General features: G+C 42.2%; 1 protein-coding gene across 1 annotated transcript; it reads left to right on the forward strand.

The window, feature by feature from the left end:
* The first annotated feature begins 141 nt into the window (after positions 1–141).
* On the forward strand, positions 142–5,905 carry urod (uroporphyrinogen decarboxylase). Its single transcript, XM_077559848.1, has 10 exons — positions 142–307; positions 1,139–1,251; positions 1,349–1,428; positions 2,048–2,110; positions 3,356–3,553; positions 3,632–3,793; positions 3,951–4,085; positions 4,400–4,500; positions 5,265–5,331; positions 5,668–5,905. The coding sequence occupies exons 1-10, from the start codon at positions 285–287 to the stop codon at positions 5,830–5,832; spliced, it is 1,107 nt and encodes a 368-aa protein (XP_077415974.1). The 5' UTR covers positions 142–284; the 3' UTR covers positions 5,833–5,905.
* The last annotated feature ends 9,765 nt before the right edge of the window (positions 5,906–15,670 follow it).

Consider the following 15,670-nt stretch of genomic DNA (forward strand, 5'->3'; position numbering starts at 1 on the left):
TAGAGTCTTTAAATTAACCTAACATGAATGGAACGTGGGAGGAAACTAGAAAATCATGAGAAATCTTGTGTACATTTGAGAAAGATTTTATTTTATTTTGGACTTTGTTTTATTTTGAAATTGAAGAAAGTTCCGGTGTGGTCACGTGGCTCCAAGATGGCCGCGCCCTGTGAGTGACTCAGTGACAGTTGCTGTTGGAGCTGGTTGAAGTGTTAGTCGAGGTGGTGTATGTCTCAGTTGACATCTTCCAAAAGAAGGCTCGTCTGTTCCTCAATTTGGCCGACATGAGCAAGGGCGAATTAATCATGTGAGTAGTCCGGTTCGTATTGTACTGTTAATGAAGCGATGCTATCGCGTTAGCCTTAAGCTGTCAGTGGCGTTATGAAAACAAGTCTGCTGTCACTGTTATGAAAGCACGATTTGTTTCCAACATGTTTATGTTTGATAAACCTGTCAAAATCGTTAACAGTCACAGTTGGAGGCGTATAGTTTTAAAATGAGTATTTAACATTGTAGTAAGTGTAGTTATCATTAGGATAAAAAAAAAAACTGAGCTATATTGTTTCAAACATTCCATCTTTCTAATTCATTCAAATAAGATGAAAACATGGTTCCCCAGTAATAATACTATAACCATATTATATTAATTGTTTTTCTTATGAACAGATCAGAATTTATCTCATTGAATGACTTTAAATCCAGACTGAGACCACTTGAGACAGCCTCCTTAATCTCTGTTTTAGAGATTTTGTATGTCATTTTAAAACATGTTGAAACTGTAACTTTTTGCTGCCTCTTGGAAAGGATTTCTTTGAAAAAGAGAATTTTAACCTCGATGGTTAAAGGTTGATCATAATAAGAGGCACACTGGTTTGTTTTATTTAGTGGAATGTAGGGATGCGTTACATTACAAATTCCATTTCCTTTTATTCAACTGTCTCGATGGTGCTGTGAGGTGATAAGGTGCGTGCAAGCCTTATCTATACCTCGCCACCACTGGGGAGTGGGACATATCTAGTGTAGATAACAGAACTTGACTGTGACACATTATTAGGCAATGGCTCAAAAACTTTCTATTAAAAAAAAAACCAATATATTAGCTAATTTTGTAGTTTCAATATGCCGATGTTCCCTCCAGCCCTGAAGACTTCCCCCAACTCCAGAATGACGCATTCCTCCGAGCGGCTCGAGGTGAACAAACCGAGCATGTCCCCGTCTGGTGTATGAGACAGGCTGGAAGATACCTACCTGGTACTGGGAGCACTTTGCTAGTCTATTAGACCAACCAGACAGCTGGTTAACTGTGCAGCAGCCATTGTGATTTACGAACATTTTGTCCCGTTTGCAGAGTTTCGTGAGTTCAGGGCCGGGAAGGACTTTTTTGAAACATGCAACTCGCCAGACGCCTGCTGTGAGCTCACATTGCAGGTATGGCTTCGCTGTTTGCTTCATCGCATGAATTATTTCTTAACTTTAAAATTTTACTCCATTTTTAAGCTTCCTCTTGCTGATTAAGTGACATTTGATGCAAAATATATACACAGAAAACACACTTTTAAAGGAAAAACAAATTATGCGTTGTTCCCAAACGTTTAAAAAAAAAACATGTTGCTGTCATGATTTTTGTACCTAAGTCAAAGTATCAAAAATTAATGCATACTTATTTGCTTAACTTATTTATTATCTTGCTGAAATTAACCTTTTTGAGTGGGCTGACCCCTCCATTGCAAGTGAGTGACAGTTAAATCCGCCCCATATACTGCTGGGCCAATGGCGGGCAAGCAGCACCTCCCCTTTGTGGAAGTGGACCCTATTTATCAAATGCCCCCAAATAAATGAATTTATTTTAATTAATTCTGACGTGAGTAGAATTAGTTTTGCTGAACTACTCTTGTTTCTTATTTAATTTCTTGTTTCTTCATGACTTAAATGAATAAAGCAGAGTCACTTTTCCAGACTTAAAATTAGTATGTATTTATGCATCATTATTGTTGTTGGATTATTGTTATCATTTAGGTTGAACTGTTTCTATTTTTCTTTCTTTTAGCCTCTGAGGCGTTTTCCATTTGATGCTGCCATCATTTTTTCGGACATCCTTGTTGTGCCACAGGTATGCTTAAAGCTTCTCAATGTAGCAATTAGCCCCAAAATATCTTTACAAAAGCCTTTTTATTTGACCATTTATCACTCAAGCATCTTCTAATGATCAGATGGACACCTTAGCTGTTCACAATGGGTACTTCTGCAAGTAGTATAATAGTTTGTAATAGTAGTCCAATAGCTTTCAGACAGGATTGGGGTTTGAATTTCCCGTCCTCTCTCTGCGGATGTGACATCATGTGCACTTTGTGTACGTGAAGAAGGGAATGTGCAGTTTGATTTTTTGGCCACAGGTGGCTGTAGCAATTAGAAATTCGCAAAGCCATTGATAGAGAGCGTTTGGCCAACTCGGTTTCAGCAGGGTAACAACATGGCGTCCATATGTCATGTGACCAGCAGTTGACCAATCACGGCGGAGAGTACTACACTGTGATTGGACAACTGCTGGTCACATGACATATGGACGCCATGTTGTTACCGTGTTGAAACCAAAGACAACTTAAAATAGTTCATGACATGCCCCGTTTGTCTGCGACATGTCGGTCGGGCCAGAATTGGGCTATTTTCTTGTAGTCTGACCAAGGCATAATGAGCTTTTCTCCCCCTCGAAGGGCGGTTCGGAGTGAATGCGCGTATCAAATGCACTGTACTAAAACAAGTCAAATACGAATAAATATTTAACCAGTATAAATTACACAAATTATACAAGCAGAATATAATATTTCAGTGTTTAATAACTACCGAGCAGGGAGCGAGAGCAATGCGTTCATGTTTATGCAGATTGTCACGGCGTGCTCCATTCATTAAAAACGCACCCTTCCTGCCGCTTTGCTTGTTCCGCCTCCCCGACAACCAGTGCGGTGCTGTTGGCATTACAGCACGCGATGATGGTGGTGTCTTGTCGGGTTCGGACTTGTAGTGTGACTACACGTCCGGTCCACGACACAGAACGAATTAATCGGGTAATCTGACAGTGCGACTGTCGTGAAAGACAAAAAAGTAAGAGTAAAAAACTTTTTTGCAAATTTTGGGCCCTTTTTTGAACTTTTTGCGTTTCCTTTCAATTTTCACAAAATTTGAATAAAAATGGGTGGATGGAATGGAAACACAACTAATGTTTCCCCTGATGATTGGCATTAGGTGCCTGTTATTCACAAGCGGATGAATACAGAATTGATCTAAAATGGATGGTTGTAAGCTTGTAGATTGCATAGCTCCATTTGTCTTTTCATGATCTTTCCCTTCAATTCTTCAGGCAATGGGTATGGATGTCCAGATGGTGCCAGGCAAAGGTCCCACATTCCCAGAGCCCCTGAAGGAGCCCGAAGACCTGCAGCGTCTGCGTGTGAAAGTGGACGTAGCCAAAGAACTGGGTTATGTTTTCCAAGCCATCACACTGACCAGACACAAGATCGAAGGCAAAGTGCCGCTGATCGGATTCACCGGCGCGCCGGTGAGCTTCCGAGAGCGATGAGCAAGCGTCGAATTCTCGCTAACTGCTCTCATTAATCCATTTGCATTCCCTTAACAGTGGACGCTCATGTCTTATATGATAGAAGGCGGCGGCTCCAACACGCACTCCAAGGCCAAGCGTTGGCTCTATCGACATCCGGAGGCCAGCCACATGCTGCTGAAGATGCTCACCGACGTGATAGTCGATTACCTGCTGGGCCAGGTGGCAGCCGGAGCGCAGGTTAGACCTTAGCTGCAGATACAGTACGATGATGGTCAGTGGAGAATAGAAAATCATCCCGAAATAGAATTTGCACACAACAGAATTGAACTCTCGGTCCCCCATTTGTCGTGTCAAACATCTGACTTGAAGACTCGCCCTTCACAATCTTGTTCAGGCTCTGCAGGTGTTTGAGTCCCACGCCGGCATCTTGGGGCCGGCGGAGTTTCAAGCATTCTCTCTACCTTACCTTCACGATATTGCTCGCCGCGTTAAGGAGAAGCTCAAGGAAGCACGACAGGAAGTTCCCATGGTGAGAGAACACACACACACACAAACATATCAAGGCTGTTATTGTCACCCCAACTAATGATTTTTGTTTAGATCAAATATTTTCATCCTTTATATTCAGTGTGATGTATTATTCTCTCTTTTCTTATGTTTTAATTATCTGCATTATTGGTTGCATTGCTTTGTTTCTATTTCCCAAGAGGCTTCATTAAGAATTCCCCACACTGTCATTGTTATGCTTTGTAGCCAATAGATGGCAGCATTGCACCAACAACAAGTTGCACCCTCAGGAGGTTTCTTCAAATGGATCAGTCTTAACTTTGTGTGTGTGCGTAGATTGTTTTTGCAAAGGATGCTCATTACGCTTTAGAAGCCCTGTCTCAGTCTCATTATGAAGTGGTCGGTCTTGACTGGACCATGGACCCACGCTCAGCACGGTAACACACACACACACACACACACACACACACACACACACACACACTTGTAATTATTTAACCGGCATACTGTTTGGTGAACAGAAGCAGGAAAGTCAGGATGTGATGTTTGACGACAAACTTGCGGAACTTGTAATGGTTAACTTGTTTACCAGTAAGAAGCGCATAGCTCATCTGTTAGAACTAAAGGTCATGGTTCCAATCCTGCCATAGATGCACAAAAAAAGGAACTTGTAGATGTTGCAGGGATGTCTGTCTGCTTTCTGACTACCGTCAAAGTGACCTTGAGCAAGACACCCCCTCCCTAATACATGATATAGTTGGAATGGAATGGAACTAAACAAAATTGTAATGGCTCTAAGGTCATACAATTAAGATTGAGGGCTTAGGTAGGGTTAGGAACAAAAATTGATCAATACAAAAACTTCCACCTCCAAAATATACTTTATCAACTTTATGTGTGGCTACTTTTGTGTTTCCGCACGGACATTTGTTGCTGATGAACCGGGTTCGCGTTAAGCTAAAAAGGAAAAACTATTTTAGCTTGGAGCTAGGATAATTGATTCTAAAAAGATTAATTCGTGACAGCCCTACAGCTGGGCCAACTGATTTTGTTGCCATGACGACGAGGGGTAGTGCAGTCAAATTTTTCCATAAATCACATTTAAAAACATGAATTTGCAAGAGGTTGAATTTTTTTAAACGTCTGATGTATTTGCATTTGAATGAGTAACACTATGTGTGTATGTGTTTTCTCAATTGAGGGAGCGGACAGGAGGAAAGGTTAGCCTTCAGGGAAACATGGACCCGTGTGCGCTTTATGCTCCCAAGGTAACAAACAAGCCTGCTTTTGGATCTTGTGCTTACTTCTTTTGTGTGTGTGTATTTTATTCATGAGACAACAAATAGGACCGTAGTTTTTTGAAAATCCAGCAGCACTTATTTACTAAGAATGTCTTCCATCTATTGTTTCTATTTGCAGCCCACCACAACCATGCTGCCATTTTTAATCGCTATTTTCATGTTTATATGTAAACCCTTGCCACACCCACAGCATGTGAAACTAAAACACTTCATCCCTGAATTAGAAAAGGAAATTTAAAAGAAAATGAACCTGGTTGAGCTCCGTTTGTTCTGTTTGCTTCTTACTCTCCCTCCCCTTTTTAGGAACGAATTTCAGACATTGTGAAGAACATGCTGGAAGGTTTTGGCACCAGAGGCTATATTGCCAATCTGGGCCACGGTCTTTATCCCGACATGGACCCAGAGAATGTGGGCGCCTTCGTGGAGGCTGTGCACCAACACTCAAAACAGATGGTCAAGAAAATGTAGACGGCAATCAGGAATGTCAAATGTTGGATTGATTTTATTTTGTAAGAAACTGAAATAAATAAATACAAAACAGTGACAATACTTCAATTGTAAAAAAAACACACAACAAAAACACTGCAGAATATATACATTAAGTCACCATCTCCCTGCCCAATGTCGCTTTTGAGTATCAACAAATGGCTTTCTAAGGCAAGATTTTCTATTAATCTCAAATGTATCAATCTGGTGGGAGTGGATTATGTGTTTGGATTTTGAATGGGATGACCCCATTCCCGCAAGTACGTGTAGATGGCTAACACGGTCATGTCCAAAGACATGACATTGGTATTAATGGCGCAATGGTACTCTTCCAAGTACCCTCAAGAGCTCAGAAATACAAGTGGAGATCAAGCTTTAAGCTGTAACAGATTCAATCAAAGCGCATCATCTTAAAAGCAGCTTTGGTGACAAATGCTAGGTTGGCCGAATAGTTGCAGCGGGGGAATTGTCACTATGGAATCACTTTTTATGGGCGTGTGTGTGGGGGGCGGCGAGCAGAGCGCTGAACCCAGCTTCAATTTGATTTATTTTGTTACTGCACAGGAATGCGTGCTTACGTTTGGGATGTATTTGTTGGCTTGCCAATCCATTCTACACACACGGGATGCAGTATATTATGCATGCTTTTGAAGTTTATTTTCTATGCACGGCTTGCGCAATGGACAGAGAAGAGGATTCATTTATTTTCATGGTGTGAAGCCACGTCAACAATGATATTAACTGTTTGGTATAATGAACTTGGCATGTGAGGTTTTCAGAGGAATGTGTCCCTTTCTTTCAGCAATTCTCGAATTTATTTCCATTTCATCAGAAAATGCCATTTGATGGCACAGTGGCATTCCAATTAAGTTGCCGTCCCGCTGCGGCACACAAGACCAACATGACATGATACAACAGACATGTTTTTGTTTCTTACTTGAATTATTTTTCATACAAAATGCTATTAGTTAAGCTTATCGCCTCTAGTTATCTACTAAATAAATTGTTGTGTCACATGAATTTTGTATAACCCAGTGCTTCTCAGCTAGGGGGGTTGGCCACCCCTTGAGGGGGGCTAGTGGGAACTCTGAATATAATATATATGTATGTGTATATATATATATATATGGGGATTGAGCCCGAGGGGTCGGCATTCAGTTACTTTTCCTGTCGCCAGCTCAACTCCTGGGCTGCCCTTGCTTCGGACCCATGGGTGCTTTCAACCTTGACAAATGGGTACAGGATTCAGTTCCGAAAGGCACTGCCTCTGGATCAAGAGCTAACGATCCTCCTCGCCAAGTCTTCTATCGAAGCAGTGGAACCCTTGGCTCATCCAGAGGGATTTTCCTCCCCCTACTTCCTCATTCCAAAAAAGACCTATCTTAGATCTGAGGTCTCAACCATTATGTCAGGTTGTTGCCCCTCCGTATGCTAATTACGTCGGCCGTGTTGAGGACGATTGCCCGAGGGGAATGGTTCACGTCAATCGATCTGAAGGACGCTTACTTCCACATCCCCATTTCTCCTCAGCACAGGAAGTTTCTCCGCTTTGCCTACAGGGGTCGCGCGACACTGGCAGTTCAAAGTACTCCCACTTGGGCTGTCACTCTCTCCCAGACTGTTCACACCTGTAGTGAAGGCAGCACTTGTACCCCTGCAGTCGAAGGGCATTAAGGTGCTCCCTTACTTGGACGACTGGCTGATATGTGCTTCGTCCAAGGATCAGGCAATTCGAGACACGTCTACACTTCTACAGAAGGTGTCACGACTTGGGCTCAAGGTCAACCTGGAGAAGTCCTCTCTTGTTCCCTCTCAGCAGACTCAGTTCATCAGAATGTCGTTGGACACCACCTCCATGACAGCTCGACCGTCCCCACGGAGGGTCAACAATGTGCTACGGCTTCACAGATGGGCTGCCCCCGGTCTTGCCAGAGGGCCATGTTTTTCCCGGGCATTGTCAACCAGTCGGCGGATTCCCTCTCCCGCCGTCGTCCACCTCAGGGGGATTGGCGTCTCCACCTGGAGGTGGTGAGCGCCATTTCGAGTTGCTTCGGAAAGGCGACAGTGGATCTTTTTGCCTCCAAGGCGTCCACTCACTGTCCCCTCTGGTTTTCCCTGAGGAAACAGAGCAGCCCGCTAGGCCAGGATGCTCTGGCACACCACTGGCCAAGGTGCCTGCTATATGCCTTCCCACCTCTCCCCCTCATTCATCTGACCTTTCAGAGGGTCCTTCTGGAGGGTCACACGTTGTTGCTAGTGGCCCCTCTTTGGCCAGCCCAGACTTGGTTCCCTCTTCTTTGCAGTCTCTACTCTTCCGAAATGTGGATCCTGCCCAGTCGGTTGTATCTAGTGTCCCAACAGCGGGGTCGGATTTGGCATTCCAATCCCCACCGGCTCCCTCTGTGTCTCTGGCAACTGACGGTCGAGACCCGTTGCTGACTGAGTGCTCGTCTTCTGTTCAGCATCCGATCCTTAATGCCAGGGATCCATCCACTCGTTCGCTGTATGCTAACAGAGGAAGCTGTTTACGGAGTGGTGTGCAAGTTGCAGGAGGGATCCCATGACGTGCCTTATTCCCACTGTTCTGGAGTTCCTCCAATCTGTTTACGATAAGGGGCGTTCCCCTTCTACGATCAAGGTCTACGTGGCGGCCATTTGGATGGCAAGTTCCTCAGGGGTGCCCTTTGCCTTTGTTCTAGGAATCCGCCTCGAGTCCCCGCCTGGGACCTTAGTCTGGTGCTTGACGCACTGTTTGGGTCCCCTTTGTAGCCGTTGTTAGGAGGCCGATCTTTTCCTCCGCGTGTTCATTTTCTTTCGGGTAGTGAGAATGTTGGTTATCCGAATGCAGGCTGGAGATCGATGAACAGTTACTTCAAAGCTTTTATTTCTACAGAATATTCCGGGCACAAGTGAGTTCCAGACAATGGCTGCACACAAGTGCGAAGATTATAGAGGACTTACAACATTCTTTTACTATCTTGAAGGGCGGTACCACAAATCCCCCAGCAAACAGCCCACCCGGAGTTCACCGGACATGAGATAAGACTTTAAAGACATCATTCAAACACATTGACTTCAACCACTGACAATGGCCCATTGTTGTGAAAATAGAGGAGGTTTTTCAGACATGACGGCACCTGGAGCCATCATTCAAACACATTGACTTCAAACACAGACAATGGCCTATTGTTGTGGAAATAGAGGAGGCCCCCCAGCCACGACGGCACCTGGCAGAAATCGCGACAACACTCACAAAGACACATCCGCAGAAAAAAGCTCTACTGAGGAAATAAGGAAATTAAAACAGTTATGACTAAATCTGGGCAGAAGACCCTCTTCACCGTTGATCGAAGGGGAACTTCGCTGGCTGTCTTGCAAGATGCCGTTTCTACTTGCTATAGCAGCCGCTAAGTGGTTGGGGGAGCTCCACGCCTTGTCTGTTATCCCCGAATGCCTTCGTTGGCATCCCGACGTGGCAGAGGTCACATTGTGGCCCAAATGCTGCTTTTGTGCCCAAAGTTTTGTCTGGCTCTCAAGCCAACCACCCTATTCGTCTCGCTCGTTGTGCGCCGGCGTCGACGGATGGGGATGACGCTCCAAGTCTTTGTTGTCCTGTGAGGGCACTTCGCTCTTATCAGATGCTACGTCAGGTTTCTGTACATGCACCCAGCTTTTTGTAACTTACGACGGCCCGAATAGAGGAGCTGCTGTGTCCAAGCAACGGCTCTCCCATTGGATCGGGGAGGTTAATCGGCAGTCGTATCGGGTCTCTGGTCGTCCCCCTCCTCCTGGGGTGCGCAGTCACTCCACCAGGGGTGTGTCTACCTCATGGACTGTTCTGAAAGGAATGTCCTTGGAGGACGTCTGTCCGGCTGCTTCCTGGTCTCCTGATCCACTGGATTTGGTTTGCGGTCATGCGGAGGCCCCTCTGTGAGGTACAGTTTCCCAGGTCTTCGTGACATCACTGGTATTCGGCGTTCGGTGCTGTTTCAGCATTGCCACCTGGCGGTCAGGAGGGACGAAATAGAACGACAGTTACGTATGCAACTACGGTTCTATGAGTCCCGAACGACCGCCAGCATTGCTTGTCACTCAGAGCCAGAGACTGATATGCGCGAGAAGGTTCTGAGACACTCGGTTCCGGCTACGATCTCCTTTTATACAGGAGGATCACGTCAGCCGGAACCCTGGAAATGTCCTTTTATGAATTCTTTCTCGAGTGACACATGCGCGTGGGGGATTTCCATGCTATTTCAGCACCGCTACCTAACGGTCATTCAGGACTCATAGAACCGTAGATATATACGTAACTGTCGTTTTTGTCGTTTATGACCCACCCTCCGTGGCCTGCACTCTTCTGCCTTATTAAACACATGAGGACTGATGCACCAATCAGAGAATGAGTTAGGCGTGTCATGCCAAAGACTTTATTGCTAACACGTGAGGTGCCAATGCCACTCCAGGTGATTGACAGATCACTCCATCTCCTGCGCGATGATAGTAAATGTGAATGTGAGCGAGGCTGAAATAAATGTCTTTCCAGTAAGTGACGGCATGTATCCAAACAACATACTGTACATACTACAAAAACATCCATTCACAGATAAGTTTTAAAGTCGTTTACGCTAACGTTATAAAATGTAATGTCACCTAACGTTAGCAATTTAGACCTAAACTAGCTGGATTAGGATCATATAGGCAAACTGCCTAATTGTTTCAGTAATTGTATAATTAACCCAGTTTGCAAAGACTTTTATGCTAGACTGTAATGTTTGATGAATGAAACTGTATTAAATGTCCAGACTCCAGACCAGAGATTATATCAATGTCTATGAAGCTTTCCCCCCACTTATTTTTTAGGTCTAAATAACTTTAGCCAAGTTATTATATTTAAAGTATTGTAGTACAGTTAGTACGTACTTAGCCTTAACTTAAATGATGTAGTTAAATTTTATTGTAGATAACATATTATTCATGTCACCCTCATAATAAATACATTTTACATTACAAACTACTCATTCACAATCATGTTATTATTGTGCGTGATTACAAATAATGGCATTTTCTTACATACCACAGTTTCTAAAACAGGGTGTTTTTCTCGAAGCAAATTTTTTTGTAGAAACAAAAAAAAGTAAAAGAAAATTAAAAAATTCAATAAAACGTACCGGTAAGTAAAATTTTGAGTACAACATTTTTCTAGAAGCAAAAAAAGTAAAAAATAAAATCAAATTTAAAAAAAGAAGAAAAGGTACGGTAGCTAACATTTTGAGTACAACATTTTTCAAGAAGAAAAAAAAAAGTTTAAGAAAAAGAAGACGAAAAAGTATTAAGTAAAATTGTATAGTATAATTTTTTTGTAGACACAAAAAAAAGTAAAAAAAAAAAAAAGTACCGGTAAGTAAAATTTTGAGAACAAAATTTTTCTAGAAGAAAAAAATAAAAAAATAAAAAAGAAGAAGAAAAAGTACCGGTAAGATTTTTTTTGATCCAGGGACCACTACACCACTGGGTGTACTTATAATCTTATAGACAAAATAATTGAGAAATTAAATTAATATGCGCACTGTCCCAAACAAATACACACATATTTTGGAAGTCTAATAACACACAATTAAACTGTTAAAACTGCTTACTTTCAAGTTTTCTTTTTTTTTTCTCTTTTTTCTTTTTCTTCAAGATGATTAATGACATATTCACAACCAATGAAAGGGCATCTTGTATGTTAAAATACACTCCAACACAATCAAATTAGAGGTTGTTTAAAAAAAAAAAAAGTATATATATATATATATATATATATATATTTTTTTTTTTTAATCAATGTTCTATTCTTCTATATGTAGACTTTTTTTTGTATATAGAGAACATGTAGTTACTCAGATATTCTTATTTCAAATTAATATAACAGCATATAATACAAAAAAATTTGTACCTCCAGTTTATTATTTTTGATCGGCTCTGTCACTAAATTCTCATTTTGTCACCCTCTTAATTGCCTACGTCATTTTTTGCAAAAATTCTTATTTTTGCCTACATTAACTCATAATGCAAATGGTTCGTTTTTTTGTGTTTCCTGAAGAATCTGAAAAAAATGACTCATAGACGATTATTTTAAGAAGGCGTCAGTTTGTTATTAACTTGTATTTATTGCTATATGCAGTATACGTTTGACTGTTGTAGTAACTTGAAAATGAAATTCTGCCAACGATAGTCATTTACAGTAATGTAAAGCAAAGGATGTTCCCAAAATCAAATGAATGAGATATTGGTGTAATCAGGATGGAGGCGTTTTACAGGAGGAATTACAAAACGAAATCACTTAATCCCAAATGGTGTTTTTTCTCAGTGAGGCAGCAGCTCAGAACAGCACATAAGCAGATTCCATTAAATCCCGTTGTTGTTTCTGGGCTTGTTGTTGTGTTGGAATCCAAAGGCCTCTTCAAGTCCAAATACTCATTTTCAGAATATTAATTTTAATTTTAATTAATTCATACCTGCTCTTCACTTCCTACCTATAGTATAACACCATACTGGGCTACTGCACTGCGTTATATTTGATGTGGTATACTCATAACATCTAACCATAATACGAATTCTCCATATGGCAAAAGCAATCAAAGGATGAATGAAAAATCATACTGAGTAACTTTGAGCGTCCCACTTCCCCAACGGGTGACACTTGTGGCTGCTTTATTGATGTTGTGTTTAACAAATCAAGTAGAGGCTTGATGGCCACAAGCAAGGGCGCTTAAACACACACACGGAGATTAAAGCCGCTGAATTCATCACCGTGTGGATGGACAAGAGTGATTCTTACTGAAATGAAGGTGGGCTTTCATTCATCGCTTGCTTTTGTGTTACTTGAGTACTATAAACACATCACACACACGCGGGCTTTTGTTGTGCCTTCTTTTGTGTAAATAGCAGAGACAAGCGGACAAAAACAGCGGCTGATTGTTGTCAGGTAAGAAAGAAGTGGCTCGGGGTGTGTGTCAGTGGGTCATCTGGGAACAAAGTGACAGTACGCGAGGAGGAGGGAGGCTTTCACAATGAAACGCTGCTCTTTAGAAATGGAAATCAATTTCCACGTGCAGGTCGCCTTTAAAGGTTTTGCCAGGAAAAGAACATGGACACTGTGTGCTTTAGGTTTATGCATATGCATGCCATCTGGACAGCATGACGTGTGTTTACGTGTGTTTGTGTGTGTTTGTGTGTGGTTGTGTGTGGTTGTGTGTCCGCGCGGCTGCGTATAGGTTTGAGGGAGGTCCAGGTGCCATCTCTCAGCAAATCAGAAGGCCAGAAAATCCAATCTGCTTGGAGAGACAGCGGGCTGTACATCATCTGCCATGGATGGACACTATCAGCGCTTTATCTGTAACCACCCCCAAACACACTCGCATCCGTCCGCCCACACCCACAATGCAAGCGCGCGCAGCCCACAACGTATGACCATAGTGTTTGCAGAGTACAAAACTGCACAATGACCATGGATACAATGAATCAATACAAGCCAATAAATCATTCCTTATTTACAAAATATTCAAGACATGGCCATGGTTATTTACAACAATGGAAGTAGTCAACTTGAGGTGCTCTCTTTATTTCAAAACATTTAAAACAATGCAAATAATAATTTTACTTTCAAATTCAAGATGTGTGCACATTTCTCAATATGCGTTTACAGTCAGACAGATTATTTGGCACCGGGCCAGCCTCACGAATAGCGAAAATCCAAGTACTGTAACTGACGTCCACTGACATGAAATTAGGGTGAGGGGGTAAAAATAGGCAACATTTTTTTCTTACAATTACAGAACAATTCTTCAAAACATGCTGACAAATATTCAATATATATTTACCATGAAAGTGGCATAAATATATGTTAAAAAAAAAAAGGAAAAAAAAAACTGTGAATGTGCGAATTGGATTTTGTGACCCTAAAATAAAACTTCAAGTCATGTTGATTTATACTAAGTTGTTATAATTAGGGATGGGGTAGTATCGGGCTGATACCGGCCTTATTTCAAGTTATCAGTACAGGGAGTCCTCAAGTTACGGCGGAGTTCCATTCCTATGCCGGCGATGTAACCTTAATTAAGTCGGATTTCACCGTTAAAGTCGATATTTACATCAAAATACTTTGTACAGTAATCTAAAAAAACATATTTGCGTGGCCCAGAAGACACCTGAACCAATATTTCGTGTTTTCGCATGGACATTTATTGCTGACAGACGGCAGAGCGGAGCTAATTCAAGCTTAAACACTGAAATGTGATGCGCCCGATGTGCGAGCCAACCTGCTCGATTGGCATCTGTTGCTGGAGGTAACAACAACACAACTTTAAATAACTCTAAAATGGCGTGATTACTGTGGGAAATTAATGAAAAAGGAGGTGCTACGGACAAGGCACGGGCGCCGTAAAGTCCAAGCGACGTAGGTCGCGTACTCGAGGACTGCCTGTAGGCTACTGGCGACGGCAGCCAACGCTTACAATCAGGAACTAAAGATTAGAAATGAGAAGAATCGAAAATTGCCGGCATTGTGTTTTTTGCGCCATCTAGTGGCGAATTAATTGACTCATTAATTTTACAATATGTTGTATCACATTGTTTTCCATAACAATAGGTCTTGTATTTGTTATTACGTGATGCCGCAGCTTACAGGATCTCACCATCTTTCTGCTACGAATACCCAAAGGAGAAGAACTTTGTGAATGTAGTTAGCCTCTGTTGGTGCTTGCAGCTAGTGTCGGACCCAATGGGTCGACCGCCGCTTACCTCCCACAGCTGGGGCCTGCAAGGTGATTTGGGCTCCAGCTGCTTGGCTGCTAGCTTAATTAGCTAGCTTCTTGTTGTGTTGGCGTTGATAATAACTACTGAGGATGTTTGCTGTTATTTCAAGTGGACATTTATTTCACCATGTCGTCTCATGCACATGTGATTCTTGTTCTCCTAATGAATCATTTCAACAGTCATTGACAGCTGCGACCCCTAGTGGTAACACTGATCATCACACTTCTCTCACTTGTTAGCCACTTGAACGAGTTCTTGCTAGCCACTCTTGCTCACCACTCACGCTAGCTCTTGCGCGACGTGTTGCTAACACATTCCAAATAACAATTGGTTGTAATCGGTGCTATAGGCTTGCAATTGGTGAGTGACTTCAAGCAGTTTGACAAGGCAGGGGATATCAAGTGTCCTGTAATTATCCTATGTGTATTTTGATGGAAGAACTTCAGACACCTTTTATGAAGACACAAGAGACTGTTGGAAATTATATCTTTGAATCCCAGTAATATCATGAAAGCATAGCATGAAAGTTCATTTACTTTCCCCTACACAGCTGACTGACTGTTAGAAACTTTTTTTTTCTTCTTCTGTTCAAATTTGGAAGCCAGACTGTGTGTGTGTGCATGTGAGAGAGAAAAAGCACATAGCAATCAATTCTTCATCTTTTGCGATAATTGATATAAATCTGCTCATTTACCGTGGCCCAATCAATCCAGTTCTGGGCACGCACAATGTGATGAATTTACTCCACACGTACGCGCACACATTCACAGTGTGCACTTAGCACATCTTGATGGCCTGATTGTCTAGTTTTATGGCTCTGCAGAAATCTGTAATGAAAGAAAAAGGGGCGTTGAAGGATGAATAGAAGAAAAGTATTCTGATTAGAGATAAATGAGTGAAAGATTGATGGAAGTGCACCAACCTCTATGTGCTTCATTTAGTTCTAATCTGGCTGCTTCCAAGGGTGAAAAATGTTGAATTTATCGCAGCAGATTCCTTTCTGGGGTGGAGGGGAGGACTAGAC

Source organism: Vanacampus margaritifer, chromosome 2, assembly GCF_051991255.1.
Source record: "Vanacampus margaritifer isolate UIUO_Vmar chromosome 2, RoL_Vmar_1.0, whole genome shotgun sequence".
Taxonomy (NCBI): Eukaryota; Metazoa; Chordata; class Actinopteri; order Syngnathiformes; family Syngnathidae; genus Vanacampus; species Vanacampus margaritifer.

What these genes read in the sequence shown, in the direction of transcription:
- urod (XM_077559848.1), top strand. Translation starts at nt 285, where the DNA reads ATGAGCAAGGGCGAATTAATCAT. An exon ending in ATGGACCCACGCTCAGCACG is followed by an intron (nt 4,501 to 5,264) that starts GTAACACACACA and finishes TTCTCAATTGAG; the next exon opens with GGAGCGGACAGGAGGAAAGG. An exon ending in GTGCGCTTTATGCTCCCAAG is followed by an intron (nt 5,332 to 5,667) that starts GTAACAAACAAG and finishes TCCCCTTTTTAG; the next exon opens with GAACGAATTTCAGACATTGT.